Genomic DNA, 22,527 nt, shown 5'->3' with positions numbered 1-22,527 from the left:
TCAAATCCCTTCCACTTATTCACCAACTGAAAGAAAGGCCTACACCTGTCTGTAAACCGAGAAATAAACCGGTTGAGAGTAGCAGTCATTCCTGTCAGCCTCTGAACCTCTTTAGGATTCCAAGGTGGGTGTAGGTTGTTAATGGCCTTGACTTGGGCCGGATTAACTTCGATTTCCCGGTGAGTTACCATATAGCCTAGAAACTTGCCCGACCCCACACCACAAGTACATTTAAAGGCATTGAGTCGCAACTTATACATTCTCAGCATTTGAAAAGTGTCGCTCAGATCTTCTGGATGCATGGAAACTGCTTTACTTTTCACCACCATGTCATCCACATATACTTCGATAGTTTTTCCCAACTATGGCTCAAACATCCTAGTCATCATCCTCTGATAGGTAGCCCCTGCGTTCTTCAAACCGAAATGTATTACCTTATAATGGTAATTTCCCGTAGAAGTGACAAATGCAGTCTTCTCTTGATCCTCCACAGCCAAAGGTAGTGGTGATAACTTTGGAAAGTATCCAAAAAACTCATCTAAGGATGCCCAACAGTAGCATCCACCAACTGATCTATCCGAGACATTGGGAAAGAATCTTTAGGACAAGCTTTGTTCAAATCTGTGAAGTCCATGCATACTCTCCACTTCCCATTTTTCTTTTTTAATACCACTGTATGAGCTAACCATTTAGGACAAAATACTTATTTGATAGCACCAGCTTTCTTAAGTTTGAGCACCTCTTCCTTGACAGCTTCGGAATGCTCTTTAGAGGATTGCTGAGGTGGTTGCCTCCTCGGTACCACAGCTGGATTGACATTCAAATGATGATAGATGAAACCCGGATCAACCCCAGGGGCTTCGTAAGCATTCCATGCAAATACATCCACTTTTTTGTTCAAAAAAATAACTAGCTCCGCTTTCTCATCATGTGGCAATTGAACTCCCACCTGAAAGAATTTCTCAGGGTCGTCGTCTGTAAGAACCTTCTCTAATTCCTCACATGCAGGTTCTTCTACCGATGGTACCCTGGTTGTGGCCAGAGACTTTGATTGCTATGGCCTTCCATCAACCAAGGGCGAGGACTCTGATTCAGGTTGATGCAGAATTGCAGCCGTGATGCACTGTTGAGCCACAGATTGACTTCCAAGCAGTTCCTCCTCCTGATCTTCATACAGAAATTTGACCTTGACATGCAATGTTGAGGAAACAGCACCTAAAGCATGCAGCCAAGGTCTTGCCACAATGGCTGTGTAGGGAGAATAGGCGTTTAGCACAATGAAATCTACATTTACCACTTCTGGGCCTGATTGCACAGGTAGCCTAATTTGCCCCTTTGGTATGACAGCCTTTCCCTCAAAGCTTATTAAGGGTGAATCATAAGCTGTAAGATCTTCAAGCTTTAAGTTTAACCCTCTAAATAGGTCAAGGTACATGATATCTGCACCACTCCCTTGATCAACCATCACCTTCCTCACATCGTAGTTCCCTATCCTTAGGGTAACAACCAAGGCATCATCATGTGGTATGATAGTCCCGATTTTGTCCTCTTCTGAAAAACCCAAAACTGGTAGGATATTCGCTTTAATCCTCTTTGGCTGATCCCTATACTCTTCGGCTAGGGTCCGAGCCACAAACATCACCCTAGAAGGATGTGAGCCAGTCCTTCCAAGTGCAGCAAAAATAACATTGATCGTACCCAGAGGAGGCCTTGATGAAGTGCTACCCTGGTTCGCCACCCCTGAGTGGTTTCCCTCCCCATTAGGCCGATACAAGAATTTTTTTAACCTTCCCTCTTTAACCAATTGCTCCAAATGGTTCCACAGAGTTTGACAATCCTCAGTGGTATGACCCCTCTCTTGATGATAATGGCAATGGAGGTTTTGGTTGCATTTTAAAGGGTCCCCCGCCATTTTATTGGGCCACTTGAAGTATGATTCATGCCTAATTTTCTCCAACAGTTGTTGCATTGGTTCCTTAAAAATAGTGTTAAGCACCTATGGGGCGGTAAGACCAGCTTGCCTAGCAAAATCTCTCCCAGGCCTATTATTGTTGTATCTGTCTGACCTAAAATCCCTCCTCTCCTGGAGGATAACCTTCGCCTTTGCCTTCCCTTGCAGCTGCTCTTCCTCAACCCTTTTATATTCATCAATGTGATCCATGAGCCGACGTACACTCCTGACAGGTTTTTTAGTCAAAGACTTCCTCAAGTCGTGCTTCGTAGGTAGGCCGACCTTGAAGGTCCTTATTGCCACATCATCAAAGTCCCCATCAATCTTATTGAACATCTCTCAGTATCTATTTGAGTATGTTCTCAGGGTTTCTCCTTCTCTCATGGCCATGGATAATAATGAATCCAAGGGCTGAAGAATCCTACTGCATGTGATGAAACGAGAGCCAAATGCCCTAGTAAATTCCTTGAAAGAATTGATAGAACTTGTCCTCAAGCCATCAAACCATCTCATCGCCAAAGGTCCTAGGTTGGAAAGGAAGATCTTGCATATCAAAGTTTCATTTTTAGAATGTACAGCTATCCGTTGACTAAAATGGCTCACAGGCTCCACAAGATCTGTTCGGCCATTATAAATAGTGAATGCTAGTTGTGTGAAGCACCGAGGGAGCCTCCCTTCTTCCAACCAACGTGTGAAGGGTGACTTGGAGATTTGATGTAATGCCCTACCCATAGCATCATTTCCCAAGCCCCTAGAAGAAGAATTTTTACCCTTCCATCCACGCAGATTATCTTCTTCGTAGGAAAAAAATTCATCTGGGGGAGTCCTTGACCTCTGCCTATAATTGTCATCCCCCAAGCCCTCAGAAGAGGGATCAGAGAAAGAAGGAGTTTGCCTGCACCTCTCGTCACGTAACTTATTTTTCAGGTGATCAATTTCCTTTTGCATAGCCTTAGCATTTTCCTCATGAGGAACTTTGCTTTCTCCTCGTGAATGACTCCTACTCCTAGTAGTGTGCGTAGTATGTACACTAGCCTCCCTATTTTCTTCATGCTCAAGATGCAAGGAATGATCCTCATGCTGGGACCCTACAGACTCCGCATGGTGTTGTGGTCCTGAACCTACCATAATGTTAAACTTTTTAAAACACAAGATTTCCCACAGACGGCACCAATTGTAAGGACACAATTCAAGCCGAGACCCACAATTAGAAGGAAATGGGCCTAAAAAGCCTTTTTACAATAAAATTTGTAGAGAGTGGGCTTGAAATCTAGGTTCTAATGATATTTAAACGACAAAGAATGATGAGCTTTGATCACAATGGCACTCACAAGGAATAGTTTATATGAATATGAATGAAAACTCCTCCTCGAACACAATCCGATGATAACTTATATTACTGTTTCTCAAGATCAATTACACTTGTGGATAGTCAAGTTTACAATGTACTTTTTTCTTTTTCTCTCCCAAAAACAACCTCCCTATTACCGAAGGTCCATTCTCTCTTTTATACTCCCTCATTCTTCCCCTTTTCATCCTCCACCTCATGGTTAGACCGCTAGTTTAGACACTTGTCCCATCCACCTCCCCTCAAGTCTCTGGAGATAAGGGCCAAATTTTAAACCTGATACCCAGGTCTTACTTCCCCATTAATGCTGCCAAAGTAACAGTTGCATAGCATTCAATGCGGGGGTGGTGGTAACAGCTTTACCTTAGATATTCCACCGCCCTTCTTCATATCTTCCACTTTTACCATTTTTACCCTTACATAAAAAGACTTTTCTAGAACATAGCCTGTGAAAGTTTTAACCAGGTCTGCTTTTACCTTGGCATTATGTAGCCGAGGACACAATCATCCTCGGACTATTCCTTTGGAGATACCTATTCAGGTGTTGCCTCACTTTTGTTTAGTATTGTTTTTGAGTTGACTTTCATCCATCTTCGGACCACTCGATGTCCTCAGATTGGGCCTTTAGCCCAAAATATATTCTTGAGCCATCTTACACATATACTTGGGCCTAATGACCCTACACCCTCTAATATCAATATGCCACATCAACATTTTACAAATTAAAAAATAGGTAGTGCCACATACAGTCAATCCTCATCTGCCCACCTAATCACAAATCTACTCCTCTCTCAAATCTGACTAGCCACCAACCTCTGCTCATCAGCAATATTAACCGCCGGCGACCCTCACACCAAGCTTTGCCCCTTCCCTAACCTAAATTCTTCTAAAACTAACTCTCTCTCTCTCTCTCTCAAATTAAACTTCCATGACTAAAGCTCTATTTGCCATTTTTGTTGTTTTTCTTGACCAAAAATCACAATTAACTAAAAAATAAAACAACAAAATCTCAAATCCCATAAAAGCCATATGCAAATCTTGACAAAAAATCAATTTCACCAAAAAATCAATGAAAATTGATAGGTTTTTGTTGATTAAACTGAGCTTAGGGATAAGTGAATTTCTCCTCCTGAGCGATAATGGTGGAGAAGTTTATAGGCTATAACCTGTAAGTGATTGTTATTGTTATTATTTTTATATGATTATATTGTTTATTATCAAATGCTCAAATATGAATAGTAAATATAAAAAAAGGAATATATATATATAATTTAGGTGGAAATGAAATGATTTTTCTTTACGATTTATTTGTTTCAGCGATAAAGTTTTCTAAAAAATGAGTAATTTTTCAAAAAGTATTTTTTATAAAACTATCACATTTTCTATATTTGGTAGAAATTTGTTTTCCCAAAAAAAAAAATGGTGGAAAACAATCTCTAAAAGATTGCATCACTTGTTATTGTTGTGTGCATCAACCAATTATGAGATCCAAATTTTAAAATATATTATAAATATTATAAATAGATAGATGGGTTGTCGAGTACGATATGTATTGGTGAATCTCTATGTCACCATGTGTATTTTCTAAACAAATTATATGATTCATTAAAAGAGTCATGTGACTAAAAGCTCATTCGAATATTTCCATTTAATGGTTACATAATTAGTTTGGAGTCAAAACTCAAAACATATAGATAGTTTCTTTAGCAGTGACTTCATGACTTAGAGCAAGATAACTCCAAATTAGTCCAGAAACAAACATTTTCCACAAATGCTATGTTTATTTGAGTAAAATATTTTCAAGTATTTGGTATAACAAGTAAAATTTTTTTAGTAAACCACCAAAACCTATAGCTCGACAATGAAGCCACTAGTGTCGGAGGTCCGATGACCGGACCGTTGGAATCGGTAGTTAGAGTGGTAGCTTTGGTGACTAGACTGTTAACGATCACTGTTGGAGCGATATCTCTAGTGACCAAAATACCAACATCGGTTGACAAAATGATGTCTTTGATTATTGGACCTCTAGCATTAGTTGCGATGCGACATCTTCGGCTATCAAACCGCTGACACAAGTTTCCAATGCATCATCTACAACTATTGAACTAACGACAGCAATTGTCGGTAAGGAATTTCCTACCACTGAACCACCAACATTGATCGCCGGAGGGGATTCACAAGCCACTAGACCACGAGCGCTAGTCACTAGAATGATGTCTTCAACCATCGAACTAGTGACCTAGTGACTAGATGGGGGAGGGGAAGTCATTGTATGTGTTTTGGAAAATGTTTTTTTACCAAGTTTTCAAAGGTAAAACATTTTATGGTTAAGAAAATATTTTACAAGTTTGACTATATTTTATAAACAAGAACACGCCACTTTAAGCTCTGCTTTCTTGGCTAGTGGAATATAAGAGCTATCCATAGGGAAGATCTTTGTGGGTGTAACATCGATATGCTTTGACCCAATGGAGCCAATTCCAAAATTAAAACTACCAACAAAAAGTCCTCTTGACAGATTATCCATTTCTTCCTCCGCAAACTCTATTCTTCCATTTGCAAAGTTCATTTTTTGGTTCTTGAAAGATCATCATCGCCTTCTTTGTTGGTTCTTTTGGGCTAAACTTCAAGGGCAACATTTACATGTATATTATCATCCAATTTGATAGATTAATCAATGTCCCAACTTGCAACAATAACAGTAGATTCTTGAAACTTGATTTGGTTTTTGAGTTCCATTGAATCAAGAGGTTGTAACTTCTCTTCCGTCATGTTCTCAAGATCCTCTTGCAATCTTGAAAAGTCTTTTTCATAGCCTTTTTAGATTCAGCTAAGACCTTGAGCTTTTCTGAAATAGCCTTGACATTTTCTGAAACATTGTTCACCATTTGTTGTATTTCTTTCAAAAGTCTTTTTCAATCACAATCGCTCGTTTCAAGATTGACAACTCTAATACCACTTGTTAGGAACCTGATGGTCCTAATGGGAATGGGTATGAATTGTAAGGGAATTGACTTAATTCGATGTAGTCACCCTCCATAGAGAAAGAAAGATACTAGCTCTAATGCACTAAGCAATTAGTTTATTATTCAATGATCCAATGTTGAATTACAATAATGTATTTATAGGAGACTAACTCTAATTTCATCATGACTTTATCCTATTGGTTTTATTATTCCTTATGTGTATTAATAATTCCAGCATATGTAAAATGTGATTAACATACTTGGAATGGTAACTAACTAACTAAATCTTAATACAACAATCATAATCCATATGCTTATAGCATACTTAATAAACTTTTACAACAAATTTTAAGTGATAAGTTGTTATAAGTGGACAAAAAAGTAATTTAAGTTGTGAACGTAATACTTCTCTAAAATTAATTATTTTTAGTCAATAAACTAGGTAGCTTTCCTATAAAAAGACAAGAAAAGTAGGCATATTCCACAAGAGTGGATTGGAGACTTTTGTTTAAGTCAATTCTAACACAACTATTTGGTTGTTATGCTTTAATTTTTTTTCTTTTAAATTTTTTATATATGGGTATTAATTCAAATTGTTTTGCTATTGATAGTTTGTATGCATGCAAACTGCCATTATAAGTAAAATCAAAATTTTGAATATGCTATTTTGGACCCGATTTAATTAGTTTATTAGAACCAAATATTTTAATATCGACTTATTTTGATATATTATTTTGAAATTACTACTAAAAGTAATATAATATATTTTTTTAATGTCATCATTACATAAGATAATATGTCATATGACATATACTAGTAAATGTAAAATAAATAAAAAAATAAAAATCATTTCATGCATGAATAAACTGTGAAGTAAACACTAAAGAAGAGAAAAAACAAGGACCTGTTAGGTAAAGGAGATTGAGTAATATTGTTTGTATTTTTTTTAAAATACATATGGTGAAAAAGTGTGTAGAAATACATGTAATGTTGTTTAAAAACTGAAATATATGTTTAAGATATTCTACTAAACAGGGCCCAAAACTACAAAGTAAACAAGAAAAATATATTATTAATGAAAAATAATACTATTAAAATTTCATATACGTCCCATAAAAAAATGTCATATGGGAGCAAACTTAAAATATATATATATATTTCTAAAAAAAATATTATTATGTATTTTTAGTGTTGTGGTCACTTGATAAGTATATGTGTTAGTGGGTTTGATAAGAATATCTGTTAGTGGGTTTGATAAGGTAGAATTTGTATTTTATATAAATATAATAATAAAATATTTAGGACAAAAAAATATAATTTGAGTTTCATAGTACCAGAATGAAACGGAAGAGAATAAAGTCATAACTCTCACACGATCATTGCTCTTAGAGAGAGAGAGGGGCTAAAGGTTTGTGGCAATGGCGAGTGGTGGTGGTGGTGTTGAGGAAGTGAGCAACAAGCAAGTGATCTTGAAGGACTACGTTTCTGGTTTTCCTAAAGAATCAGACATGTACTTGAACGCTTCTGGTACCATAAAGCTGAAGGTTCCAGAAGGCTCCAATGCCATTCTTGTGAAAAATCTGTACTTGTCTTGCGATCCCTACATGCGTCCTCGTATGAGACAGCCCATTCCTGGGAATGAGACTTACGTCCAACCCTACAAACCTGGTTCGGTCAGTGGGTCTCACCTCTTTTTTTTTTCTTTTTTCTTTTTTCGTGGGAGTTACATGATTCGTTGAGTGGTTGTAGTGAAATCTGAAATGGAATTTTGGGTTTCGGAGATAATGCTTAGAAGGTTGAGAACTGAGATTTTTCTTTTTAAAATTTTTTTTTTATTTTTTTTTTGGTTCTTTGAAATTTGTGAGTTAATGGGTATTTGTATTTTTTAGTGTTGCATAATTTTTTGTTCCTTTTTGGAGTTATATGCATGATTCAATGGTTGCAAAGGAATTGTTAGTATTATTCTCTGTTTGTTGTTGGGTGAAAATGGTGTGTTTGTCTTCGAATTCTTCTTGTTATCTTCTGCTTGTTCTTGGGTTTTGGCGATATAACGATTAGGTGAGTGAGAATTGAGATTTTTCTGTCTGTTTGTATGTGAAAAAAGCAAAACCAATTTGAAATTTGTGAGTAAATGTGGTAAATTCTGTTTGTTGTTTCAATAAAAGTTTACTTATTTATATATAAAATAAGAGATGGGGGTAATTTCTGCACGGGGCAATTTTTATTCTTTATATTATTTTATTGTTTCCCCATGTTCATGACAATTGCAATTTATTGGGCTAATCTTGTGCTGAAATGTCTGAATCCCATGATTTGTTGGTCAAATTCATATATTATATTAAAATACTCATATGTTTTGAATTTCTATGTTCTTAAATTGTTTATATTAAAAAACAAAAATTGTAATCATTAGTTACAACTTACAAGTGGTTGTCAAATTCTAAAATTTGCTCTCTATGAAAAGGCCAAGACACCAATCGGTTTGGTGTAGGCGGGATTTGAGCTTAAGTTCATTATTGGATAACAAAGATATGTATGAATTGAGTTGACTAGAACCAACATTAGGGTCGAAGTTTAATTTTCTATAACAATAGTTGATTATAAAAGTTTGAGATTCAAGGCTCTTTGGCTGTGTTTATAACTTACCAATAATAATAAATAAAAGACTAGAAGCTTAATTTTAAACAACACCATGATTAATTGTTTTTTTTTCCCCCTGATTAATGTTGTGTCAAGGGGGTGCTTGAATTGATGACCTTGATGTTGAAACTATGCAGCCCATTACTGGATATGGAGTTGCTAAAGTTTTGGATTCTGGGCATCCAAACTTCAAGAAAGGTGACTTGGTTTGGGGGCTGACTGGATGGGAAGAATATAGTCTCATTACCACAACAGAGAGACTGTTTAAAATTAATCACACTGATGTGCCTCTCTCCTACTATACTGGACTTCTTGGTAAGCTCACCCCAACCCCTTCTTATTTATTTAATTTTATTATGCTTTGGCTGCATCAAAACAGACAAAATAGTTGAAATTTATCATCCTCTTTTTATGTACTTGAGTGATGCCATATGCAAGACTAAGTAACCCATTAAGATTATTAAGCAATTTTTCAGTGTTATATGTTCTCATTTGGTATGGTTTATTTTTCAGCTTTTTGAAAATGTGCTATTAGAAAAAATTGTACTAAAGTGAGGTTTAAAAAAGTGTATTTTAAAGGGAAGTTTCAAACCTCTGCGCCATGTATGGTGATATTTGACCTACAGGAATAGCTGTGATTTTCTGAATTTGAATTCCATCCCCCAACTAAAGAAGGGATCTTGGTGGAATTGCCACATATGAAATTGAGCACAATTTTGCAATTCCATTGAAATATGAAGGGGCTGTAACCCATGGGAAATAGTATACAAGTAGCATAAAATTTTCAAATAGTAATGTTGGAATCATGATCATGGATGTTAATCTTATAGTCACTATGATCTCAAAAGCATTAAATAATTGCTAATTTTGTAATGTTATATTCATGATCTAGGATGTAAATTTAGTAATGTTGTAATCATGATCATGGATGTTAATTTTGTAGTCTCATGCATCTCTATAAATTGAAAGAGCCTGCTCCAGTGGCTGACACAGTTCTTAGTTAAGTTGCCGACTTCTCTCTCTCTAGTGAAGTAGAATATGAATTTATCCAGCCATATGCGCCTCTTTCTTTTCAAAATTTAGTAGTGTTATTTGTGTCCAAAAGAGAACTTATTTACCATTGAAGCATTTGGTGAGTCTGGCATCATTGACTTACCAGGCTGGAGGTTTTTTTTATTGGGGGGGCCGGGGGGGGGGGGGGGAGAGGGTGAGTGGGGGAGATTGTGGCTATCACATAGTAATAAAAACCATTATTAGGGCACATATAGCAATTGAGCAAGTAATTTTGCTAGTCATTTTATTGTACTATGTTTTCCTTTGTACTCAAGGCTCATCTAACATATTTACTATATGTAGGTATGCCCGGTATGACTGCTTATGCTGGTTTTTATGAGATTTGCTCTCCTAAGAAAGGAGAGCATGTCTTCATTTCAGCAGCTTCTGGGGCAGTTGGTCAACTTGTAGGACAGTTCGCCAAGCTATTGGGTTGCTATGTCGTTGGAAGTGCTGGAAGCAAAGAAAAGGTGAGTCTGCTTATCATGAGGGTTCAATGTGTCCATTACTTAGAATAGTACCTGCATTTGTCTTTACACTTTAGTTAATTTTCTCATTCAACTCATCCGTAATCAGTTAAAAGTTGTTCTATGGGTGATATTCTGCATCTGGTACTCCTAGATAAAGAGTGCTCACTCTCTTAATGGCTAGAGCATATAATTTTTCTATTTCTCACACTAGTAGACACAACAATGGTGCCTACTCATTTCCAACACTCATTCCAAGATTCCATGAGCATAGAGCTGTGCTGGCGTTGTCGGAGTTTGGGAGAGGTGATTTGTGTGCGACCTTACTAGGTAGCCAAACTTCCTTGTTTTGGAGAGACTGATTTATGGACCTGAACCCGCTGTCTGTTGCTTTGGATGGAAGGTGTCTGCCATCACACCAAAGCCTGACCTCTGGTGTCATGCATTCTTGTTATTGATTTTTTTTTTTTTTAAAGGCTGTTAATAGTCATCATTATCAAAAAAAAATTCTCCTTATCTGTCTTATGCATACAGACAAATTCCGTCACATGTCCAAACACATATTTAATTAATGTGACTGTCACTTATGTTTAAGTTTATGGGAGTGGCTCTGTTTGGTTCAAGGTTTTTGACTTTTGTCAAAAGTGACTTTTTATTTGTTTCCACGGGACCACTGGTCATGGTCGATTGTCATACTCAGACAATTTTTTACTCTTATTTAGGGTTTACTTGACCTGTGTGCAACTTCATTAACCAGCATTTTTTTAATCTGCTTTTATTGCTTTCCTCTATCATTTCTGCAATATAAGGTTGATTTGCTGAAGAACAAGTTTGGTTTCAATGAGGCCTTTAACTACAAAGAAGAGCCTGACTTACATGCAGCTTTAAAAAGGTTAGTAGTAATTTATGCAGTAATCAATATATGTAACTATCACATGAGACTTTGACTAAGAATCTATGGTTTCTAGTTTCTACTGAAGGAAGCTCTTAATAACCGTTATCTCAATATTGAAGACATTCCCTCATATATGATATTTAATTCAAGAAACATGGTTTACCTAAGGGATTATTTTGACTTTCATTGTCATACAAGGCAGCCCATTTACAACAGGGTACTTTTCAAATCTGTAAGATGGCTTTGATTACACTTATTTTTGGTACACGAATTAACAACTTTGTGCTTATTCTATTTTATAGAAAGTAAAAAAATATGACAATGATCTATTACTCAATTGGCACTTCGTCCTCCCTTAATAATGAGATTGATAGTGAGGTTGTGAGTTCTAAACCCACTAAGTGCATGAGCAACTTACTAATAAAAAAAGGAAAAAATAAAAGAGAAAAAAAATTGCTGCAAACATAATGAGAGGAGTGTAATTTTAAGGGAACAATATTTTTAACAATGGTTGACATGACTTGTTTCGATTTGAGTAACGCCACTTTAATCTAAGTCCAATTCATACCCAACTTTTCGCTCAATTGCTAATATGGCCTACTGTGATTTATTGCACACCAATCACAATAAATCATATCAGCATTTGTGAAAAAAGTTTTTTTCCTTACATTTTTAGTTTTAATCTATGTGCTTGGGGAACCAAGGGTGACTGATCTTTTATTGGCATTCATGGTGCTCAAATCTAGAGGGTTGAGGTGTTTTTCTTTCAGGTACTTTCCAGAAGGCATTGATATTTATTTTGAGAATGTTGGGGGAAAGATGCTTGATGCAGTGCTACTCAACATGAGGGCCCATGGCCGCATTGCTGTATGTGGGATGATTTCGCAGTACAACCTTGAGCACCCTGAAGGTGTGCACAATTTAATGACTCTGGTTGGGAAACGGATCCGGATGGAAGGATTCATGGTTTTTGAATACTACCACCTCTATCCAAAGTTCCTGGAGTTGGTTCTGCCTCATATTAAAGAAGGGAAGATAACTTATGTGGAAGATGTAGCTGAAGGTCTGGAGAGTGCCCCTGCAGCACTGATAGGGCTCTTCACCGGCCGTAATGTTGGAAAGCAGGTAGTGGTAGTTGCTCGTGAATGAATGACTTTGTATACAACTTCATAGTCCAAAGCCTCTAAGTCTAGGAGGATCATTTACTGCAAATGTAACTTCTATTGGGTTTTGGTAACAATAATTTTATTTCCTTAATGAAGTGTTATGTTGTTGGAGTCGAAGAAATTCATGATTAGCACCTGTCTTGAAACTTTTTACACAATCTCATTTGAGTTGGAAATACTAATTTATTACCTCAGCTTGACATATCTCCTTGATATCTGGACTAACACTTTATGCAAACGGAGTAAAGTTTCCTTCGGATCCCAATTCCAATATGAGCCCAATGTGTACAGTATACCATGAAGTTTTGTAATCACTAATAAAAAATAGCTTATTTAACGTCGAAAAGTTAGCATGTTTCACAAGAGTGGACAGAACACTTCTGTTAAGTCATTTCTAACACACAACTATTTGGTTTTTGCTATATATGCTTATTAATTTGAACATTGTTTTGCTATTGTTGGTTTGTATGCATGCAAACCGACATTATAACAAGTATATACATAAAGGGTAATTAATATTTTAAATTTAACTACCAATATAAATACATTTTTGCTACAATTTTGTACATGTTTCCCTAAGATGCTAGCAAGTATTGTTTTATAAATGCTTTTGGAAACAAACACAATTTGTATAAGGATTGATTTATACGAGAATGATAATGTTGTGTTTATTATATCTACTATAACTTAATAGAATATTAATAGCCATGTTTTTATTACATGTGTACAATCTGTTTGATAAAATTTATGGATAAAATTTTTATTTATTTTAGAAATCCTATTATTTGGTGTGTTCTTAGGAAGGAGAAAGATGAAGAGGGTGGTGTTAGTGATGGTTAAAAAATCACACCAAAAAACTACATCAAAATAATTAGCGATTCAAGTTGGAGTTAGAAGCAAAGGAAGCAACTTTTCAAGTCACATGACATAAATTAAGATGTGTGTATTGTTGTTTGGAATGAAGAAATATCGGTGAATATTTTGGAAAATAATTCTATAACAATTAACTGACTTGATTTTTTTAACATTTATTCAGTGGCCAAACTACAAATTCTTTAAGACCTTCTCCCATTTCTTTGTGTATGTGTTAAAAATACTTAGTATTCTAAAAAAAAAAAAAAAAGATTGTTTTGGAACTCAAAAGTTAAAAAAGTTTTGTATATGCCTTAAGGTATGAGAATTATATTTGAAAATTCTTCAAAATTAGTGTAATTGAACTAAATGTGCTTAATTAGTAAACTTTGTTTGACGTTTGGGTCAACAAGAAAGTGTTATGTTTGGAATTTTTTTAATGGATTTTTCAATAATGGTTGAGAGTTGAAATTTTTTGTTTCCACTTTTAAAAAAACTTTATATTGTAAGGTATGTTTATTTACTTTAAACTAAATATCTAATACAATAGGTAATTTGAAATAAATGAAAGAAAAAAATGACTAACTTTTTGAAGGTAATTTTGAAAGGTAGTAGAAGGTAAAACAAAAGTGCAAAATTGCACTTTTTTGGAGTCTTTTAATGAAGCCCATTTAAATGGAAATATTTAAGCAATAAGAGATCTGGAAAATAAGAGATCTGGGGTTCCAGTTAGCTCAACTGGTAAAGTCTCTGATGGTTGTATCAAAGATTTGTGATTCAATCTTCGCCTATATCAAAAATTGATTGGTGTCTTGATCTGATGATAAAGAGTTATCATCAAGAGTAGACGCTATAGGTTGAAACTCTCTCAAAAGAAGAAGAAGAAGGAATGGTAAATATAAGTACTCATTAATTTGGCCTATTTTAAGAAGGATCAATATTCTATAATTATTTCAATTTGGCCTATTTTAAGAAGTTTCAATATTCTATTATTTCATCAATGTAAATAATGTTGTCTTTTTCTACTATTTTTTAATTATAAAACTTTTATTTTTAAAGATTTTATGCAAACTTTATAGGCTAGAACCTGTAAGTGATTGTTATTATTATTATCTTTATATGATTATATTGTTCATTATCAAATGCTCAAATATGAATAATAAATAGCAAAAAAAGAAAGAATATATATATATATATATTTATATATAGAGGTGGAAATGAAATAATTTTTTTATGCTCTATTTGTTTCAACGATAATGTTCTCTAAAAAAATGAGTCATTTTCCAAAAAGTATTTTCTATAAAAATATCACATTTTCCTATATTTGGTAGCAACCTTAAATGAGTTAAAAAGCAATCTTCTAAGCTTTCTTATTTAGTTTGCGGTGAGATAGAGTTTTTTTTTTTTTTTTTCAAAAAAATTGGTAGAAAACAATTTCTAAAAATAAGCCATATTTTTTTGTTGATTGAAAATAGTTTCCCTTTGACTAATTTTTTAGATACTACCAACTATTAAAAAACATGAAAAAATATCTTTACATAAAGTTTTCTTTTGAAATAAACGGAGCTAGAAAAAAATGAAAAGATTTTTTTTTTCTTTTTAGAAGAAGAAAAATTGAAAGAATTTAGTAGTAAATGAATAGTCTTTCTTAATAAAATCTTTTTATGAGCCTTTTAGTTTTAAGAAGAGATGACATGTCATCATAGTATGTTTGGAAAAATGGACATTTGTCATCATTATGTTGTGGACAAATTGCTACTTGTCATGTGGCACTATTTGTCCACATGATTCTAAATAGATAAAAAACTGCATCACTTGTTATTGTTGTGTGCATCAACAAATTGAGTGATCCAACTTTTATAATATATTATAAATAAATAGATAGATAGATGCCTGTCAAGTATGATATGCATAGGTGATTTGTAATACTTTCTAATACCTATGTCACCATGTGTATTTTCTAAAAATACTTATATGATTCATTAAAAGAGTCATGTGACTTAAACTACAGTCAAATAGTCCTTTTAATAGTTACATAATTAGTTTGGAGTCAAAACTCAAAAAACATACAGTTTCCTTAACAAATACTTCATGACTTAGAGCAAGGAAACTCCAAATTAGTCAGGAAAAAAACATTTTCCACAAATTTTATGTTTGTTTTGAGTAAAATATTTTCAAGTGTTTAGTATAACATGTAACATTTTTCTAGTAAACCACCAAAACCAATAGCTCGACAACGAAGCTGCTAGTGTTGGAGGTCCGGTGATTGGACCATTGGAATTGGTAGTTAGAGTGGTAGATCTGGCAACTAGACTATCGACGATCACCATTGGAGCGATATAATCAGTGATTGAACTACCAACGCTGGTTGACAAAATGACGTCTTCGGTTATTGGACCTTTGGTACTAGTTGTGGTGCAGCATCTCCGGCCATCGAACTGCTGACACTAGTCTCTGATGCGTCATCTTCAACTATCAAACTAATGTCAGCAATCGTTGGTAAGATGTTTCCTAACACTGAACTGCCAACACTAATTGCCTAATAGGATTCACTAGCCACTAGACCGTTGGCGCTAATCACTAGTTTGATGGCTTCAACTACCAAACTAGTGACCATGTGACTAGATGGGAGATGAGAATTCACAATATGTTTTTAGAAAATGTTTTTTACTGAATTTTTAAAGGTAAAACATTTTACAATTTTTTATAAAAATTTTAATAGTCAACAGAAAATATATTACAAGTTTTTACCGACAAATAAGTACGGAAAATAATAATATTGAAAAAATATTTTAATTCAAAATAAATGCACTAAAAGTTGCAAAATTGTACCTTTTCTGACCACCTTTTCTCATGTTTTTGTTTTGGAGAATCATTCAGCGAACCCGTCGTACTCTACTCCCCCACGTCAAATAATCCAACTGTGTGGCGCACGTTTAACGTTTATCACATTTTCCATTGAAGTTACTATTATAAATACTTCAGTATTGTAACTAATAAAATTCGCTCAGAAAGTCATTGCTCTGTTTATCAAATAAAAAAAAGTAGAGTCATTGCTCTAACTGTGTCCACACACACACACAGACACTTCTAGAGAAAAACCTCAAGGTTTGTTTTGGCAATGGCGAGTGGTGGTGGTGGTGTTGAGGAAGTGACCAATAAGCAAGTGCTCTTTAAGGAGTATGTGTCAGGTTTTCCTAAAGAATCAGACATGCACGTGAGCACTTCTGGGACCATAAAATTGAAGGTTCCTGAAGGCTCCAACGTTATTCTGGTTAAAAATCTGTACTTGTCTTGCGATCCTTACATGCGTCCTCGTATGAAACAGCCCACTCCTGGGAATCAGTCCTACGTTGATTCATTCAAACCTGGTTCGGTCAGTGGGTCCCACCCTCTTTTCCCGTTTTTAATGATGTTGTTTTTTTGGGGAGTTGTATGATTCAGTGTGTAATGAAATTGGTCAATTGGAAATGGAATTTTTGGGTTTTTTTGATATAATGCTTAGATGAGAATCACACCCAAAAAAAAAAAAGAATTTTTTTTTTGTTGGGTCTTTGAAATTTGTGAGTTAATGGGGTAATTTTTTTTTCTATGTTGCATGGGTTGGAGTTCATCCAAGTTGCAAGTTATTTTTCTTTTTTGAAGTTATCAGCATGATTCGGTGTTTGCTATGGTATTGTTAGAATTATTCTCTGTTTGTATAGACGGTTGAGATTATTCTTCAAAATTTGTGAGTTAATTGGGTAATTGCTTTTTTAATTGTTGCATGGGGTGGATTTCATTCAAGTTGCAATTTTTAGTTTTGTTCCTTTTTGGAGTTATATGCATGATTTGATGCTTGGAACGGAATTTTTAGTATGTTCTCTGTTTGATCTGGGTGAAAATGGAGTGTTTGTGTTGGAATTCTTGGTGTAATTTTCTGCTTTGTTTTGTGTGAAACTGGGAATGGAATTTTGGGTTTCGGAGATAATGATTAGGTGGGTGAGAGAATTGAGATTCTTCTTTCTGTTTGTATGTAGAAAAAGAAAATCCAATTTGAAATTTGTTAGTTAAAGGGGTAATATTGTTTTTAATTGTTTCATGGGGTGGAATTCACTTCAGTCTAGATGCAATTTTTCTTGTACATACTATTATTTTATTATATCCTTGTTCATGAAAGTTGCAATTTATTGGGCTATTTTCTGTGCTGAAGTGTCTGCATCCCATGATTTGTAGGTCAAGCACATATAAATATTAAAATAGTCATATGTTTTGAATTTCTATGTTCTCAAATTGTTTACCTGTATTTGATTATTATTTATACCTTGACCATGGGAACCCAATAAAAAAAGGATTTGTAATCATTAGTTACAAGTGGTTGTTAAATATTAAAATTTGCTCCTTATGAAAAGGCTAAGACACCAATTAGTTTGGCATGGGCAGGGTTTAAACCCTAGTTTTTTATTTGATGACAAGAGATTTACCAATTGACCTAATTAGAACCCACATCAGGTTTGAAGTTAAATTGTCAATAATTTGTTGATTATAAAAGTTAGAGATCTTTTGGTCAACTAGAAGCTTATATTGGGATAGAGGATGAGGTATTGGTTCAAGTCTCTTTCGCTGTATTTATAACTTAACAATAATAAAAAAAGATGTGAAGCTTAATTTTAAACAACACTATGATTGATTGGTTTTTTACCTGATTGATGTTGTGTCAAGGGGGTTCTTAAATTGATGACCTTGATGTTGAAACTATGCAGCCCATTGTTGGATATGGAGTAGCTAAAGTTTTGGATTCTGGGCACCCAGACTTCAAGAAAGGCGACCTGATTTGGGGAATGACTGGATGGGAAGAATATAGTCTCATTACAACAACACAGGGTCTGTTTAAAATTCATCACACTGATGTGCCTCTCTCCTACTATACTGGACTTTTGGGTAAGCTCACCCCCACCCCTTGTTATTTATTTATTTTTATTATGCTTTTGGGTTTCCACTTCAAAATTTGTTTTATATAGATGTTTGGCTGTGCTAAAACCAGAGAAATAGTTGAAAATTATCATCCTCTTTTTTATTTACTTGAGCGATGCCACATATTCTTCAGTGTTAAATGTTCCTGTTGGTATGGCTTATTTTTCAGCCTTTTGAAAATGCATGGTTAGAAAAGTAGCATCTAGAGTGAGGTTTAAAAAATTTTATTAAAAAAAGCGCAGTTCTGAACCCCTGCACCATGTATGGTGGTACTTGCCTACATGAATAGCTGGGATTTTCTGAATTAATGTTTCCATTAATACATGTAGTGGCCCTAATTCAAGAAAACTTGTATAAGTGTAGTATAGTGGAATCTAAGTACTAATTAAATATATTGCCGGTTCTTTTATATATATATATATATGGATGTCAATTTTGTAGTGAAAATGATCTCAAAATCAGTAAATAATTGCTATAGAAAACTGTTGATATGAGCTAATTGTATTTTATATGATTGATCTATGTAAAATAATCTCATGCAGCTCAGTATTTTGAAATAGCCTGCCCCCAGTGCTGTCACAGTTCTTAGTTAAGTTGACTTCTCTGTCTTTCTTCTCTCGTGTTAAGTAGAATATGAATTTATCCAATCCTATGTGGTTCTTTCTTTTCAAAATTTGATGAAGTGTTAGTTGTCTGTCCTAAAGAGAACATATTAACTTTGATGAATCTTTTGGTGAGCCCGGCATCAATGACTTACCAGGCTGAAGATTTTTTTTATCCTTTTTTTTTTGAAGATTGTGTCCATCTCATATTGATGAAAACATTATAGACTGGATATAGCAACTGAGAAATTATTTTTGCTTGTCATTTCATTGTGCTATGTTTTCCTTGGTGTTCAAAGCTCCTCAAACATTTTCACTATATGTAGGTATGCCCGGTACGACTGCTTATATTGGTTTTTATGAGATTTGCTCTCCTAAGAAAGGAGAGCATGTCTTCATTTCAGCAGCTTCTGGGGCAGTAGGTCAACTTGTAGGACAATTTGCCAAGCTATCTGGCTGCCATGTCGTTGGAAGTGCTGGAAGCAAAGAAAAGGTGAGTCATCTTATCATGAGGGTACAGTGTGTCAATAACTTAGCACAGTAGCTGCATCTTTTTTTATAGTATGGTTAATTGTCTCATTCAACTCATCTGTAAATAGTCAAAAGTAGTTCTATGGGTGATATTCTGCATCTGGAACTCCTTGATAAAGAGCACTCATTCTCTTAATCACGAGAGAAAATGATTTTTGCATCACACAAGTGGACACAACATTGGTGCCAATACATTTCCAACACATATCGATAATACATAGGCATACCTACGTTGGTGTCATGCTTTCTTAAAAAAACCAAAGGTCGTACCTAGGACAGAAAGCTCCCACTTTTGTGATGTTTGAGAGAGGTGATTTGTACGCAACCTTCGTAGGCAACCAAACTTCTTTTTTTTTTTTTGGAGAGGCTGATTCACTGACCTGAATCTACTGTGTTGATTTAGATGGAAGGCACTTGTCTTCACATGAAGGCCTGACCTTTGGTGTCATGCATGCTTGTTATTAATTATTTATTTTTTAAAAGGTTCTTCATAGACATCATTGTCAAAAAAATTTCTCTTAATGGTTCTTATGCTTGCAAACATATTCCGCCACATTTCTGAACACATTTTTGATATAATTAATTCGAGTCTCAGTTATGTTTTATGTACATGGGAGTGGCACTGTTTGGTACCCAAGGTTTGTGTCAAAATTGACTTTGTAAGTTTGTATCTGTTTCCACTGGTCACGGTAGATTATTGATCCTATGACTGCTGATTGTCATACTTAAGAAATTTTAGATCTTATTTAGGGGTTGGATTACTTGACCAGTGTGCAACCTCATTAAGCAGCATTATTTTCTGTTTGCTTTTGTTGCTTCCCTCTATCCTTTCTGCAATATAAGGTCAATTTGCTGAAGAACAAGTTTGGTTTCGATGAGGCCTTCAACTACAAAGAAGAGCCTGACTTAGCTGCAGCTTTAAAAAGGTTAGTTGTAATTACTGCAGTATCCATTATATTTAACTATCATGGTTTGTTTTCATGATTAGTTTGAATTTCATGTCGTACAAGGCAGCCCATTTACTGGAAACAGGGGATTACTCAAATCTGTAAGCTGGGTTCAATTACACTTTGGTACATGAATTAATAAACGTTTTGCTTATTTTATTTTATAGAAAAGGAAAAATAATAATAATAAGAACAATGAACTATAGTTCAATTGGCACCTCCTTGTCCCATAATAATGAGATTGAGAGTGAGGTTGTGGGTTCAAAAAACGCACTTAGTGCATGCTTAAATTAATAGAAAAAAAGGAAAAAAATTAATAGAGAAAAAAAAAATGCAAACGTAACTAGATGAGTGTATTGCTAAGGACAATAATTTTCACAATTGCTGATATGACCTGTTGCAATTAGAATAACATCACTATTATCTAAGTCTGAGATTGAAACTACTTCTTCTCTATTGCTAAACATAGAATGTTGTGATTAGAGTGACATCTCTTTTACATAATACCACCACTAACACCACTTTTATCATGCACTGAATAAAACAGATCATGTCAACAGCTGTGAAAGATGTTTTGTCTCTATACTTATTTTTTAAGTTCTAAATTTCTAATCTTTGTGCTTGAAAAACCAAGAGTGAATGATCTTTCATTTGTATTTCTGGTGCTTAAATCTAGAGAGTTGCTGTGTTTTTCTTGCAGATACTTTCCAGAAGGTATTGATATCTATTTTGACAATGTTGGGGGAAAGATGCTTGATGCCGTGCTACTCAACATGAGGGTCCATGGCCGCATTGCTGAATGTGGAATGATCTCACAGTACAACCTTGAGCAGCCTGAAGGTGTCTACAATTTAATGAGTGTGGTTTGGAAACAGATCCGGATGGAAGGATTCCTTGTTTTTGAACACTACCACCTCTATCCAAAGTTTCTGGAGTTTGTTCTGCCTCACATCAAAGAGGGGAAGATTACTTATGTGGAAGACATAGCTGAAGGCCTCGAGAGTGCCCCAGCAGCACTGATAGGGCTCTTCACTGGCCGCAATGTTGGAAAACAGGTAGTGGTAGTTGCTCGTGAATGAATGACTTTGTAGACAACTTCAGGGTCCAAAAACTCTTAGGTCCAGGAGGATTATATACTGCAAATGTATTTTCTTTTGGGTATTGGGTTTTGTTGGTAACAATAAAGTTTATATCCTTAATAAAGCGTTTTGTTGTTGAAGTAGAGTAATTTCTTAACTAGCACCTGTCTTGAATCTTTTTACTCAAATTCATTAGAGTTGGAGGTACTAATTTGTTATATCACCTTCACTTAACATCTCCCTTTTTATTTGACATCTAGACTCATGCAAATAGAGTAAAGTTACCTTAAGATCTCAATTCTAAAATATGAGCCCCCATGTGTATACCTATACCATGAAGTTACAATGATTGTACATGTAATACAGCATACTCATCTAGAGGTGTGCAATGGGATATAAGTTATATCTTAATCTTTATGATACAATGTTTTTTTCTTTTGTTATGAAATGTGTGAGTCATGTTATTTGATAAGGAGTGGCTGCAAGAGTTGCACTAGTTTGAATCTTTCATTTTCTGTCCCGTTGGGGGGGGGGGTTCAAAACTCACTTTTAAAAATGAAAAAGACGTCCAATGTTACATTTTTGTGGCACATAAGGTACATGATGGGCCCAGCTTGCATTTTTTTTTTTTTCCTTCAGGAATCGGTAAGAAAAATTTTAGGTTAAAATGCAAAACTTATTGTTTATGTTTTATCAAAATTCATTTCAGTGCTCTAATTTTACTTTCTTTCATTTTAGTTTTCTAACTTTCAAGTTTATTCAATTAAGTTTTTTTCATTAACTTTTGTTAAATGTTATGGTTATTTTTTCATTTTTTTTAAATTTTTCTTCAAAAATTTTAATTAAAAAAAAATCAATTAACAATTGAGAATTATTTTCCAAATTTTTTTTATCAAAAAAATTTAACAAATGTTGACGAAAAACACTTGCATGAATCTCACTTGCAATTAAATCATCATCAATTTGTGCTATATTAAAACAATAATTAAAAAAAAAAATCAATATCATATTATACGTTAAATGAAATATGGATTACAAATATAAAAAAAAAAATTATAGTACTTTCTTGAGGTAGTT

The 22,527-nt window shown here is 34.6% G+C and overlaps 2 protein-coding genes across 2 annotated transcripts; both read left to right on the top strand.

Annotated features, from left to right (window-relative positions):
- The first annotated feature begins 7,607 nt into the window (after nt 1–7,607).
- LOC142631797 (2-alkenal reductase (NADP(+)-dependent)-like) lies at nt 7,608–12,607 on the top strand. Its single transcript, XM_075806118.1, has 5 exons — nt 7,608–7,938; nt 9,043–9,220; nt 10,262–10,428; nt 11,235–11,317; nt 12,091–12,607. The coding sequence occupies exons 1-5, from the start codon at nt 7,684–7,686 to the stop codon at nt 12,467–12,469; spliced, it is 1,062 nt and encodes a 353-aa protein (XP_075662233.1). The 5' UTR covers nt 7,608–7,683; the 3' UTR covers nt 12,470–12,607.
- Nucleotides 12,608–16,336: 3,729 nt separating this feature from the next.
- On the top strand, nt 16,337–21,599 carry LOC142631531 (2-alkenal reductase (NADP(+)-dependent)-like). Its single transcript, XM_075805699.1, has 5 exons — nt 16,337–16,714; nt 18,081–18,258; nt 19,220–19,386; nt 20,268–20,350; nt 21,072–21,599. Exons 1-5 carry the CDS (start codon nt 16,460–16,462, stop codon nt 21,448–21,450), a joined length of 1,062 nt encoding a protein of 353 aa, XP_075661814.1. The 5' UTR covers nt 16,337–16,459; the 3' UTR covers nt 21,451–21,599.
- The last annotated feature ends 928 nt before the right edge of the window (nt 21,600–22,527 follow it).

Source organism: Castanea sativa, chromosome 4 (genome assembly GCF_040712315.1).
Source record: "Castanea sativa cultivar Marrone di Chiusa Pesio chromosome 4, ASM4071231v1".
Lineage (NCBI taxonomy): Eukaryota > Viridiplantae > Streptophyta > Magnoliopsida > Fagales > Fagaceae > Castanea > Castanea sativa.
This window is presented reverse-complemented; position numbering and strand designations above follow the sequence as displayed.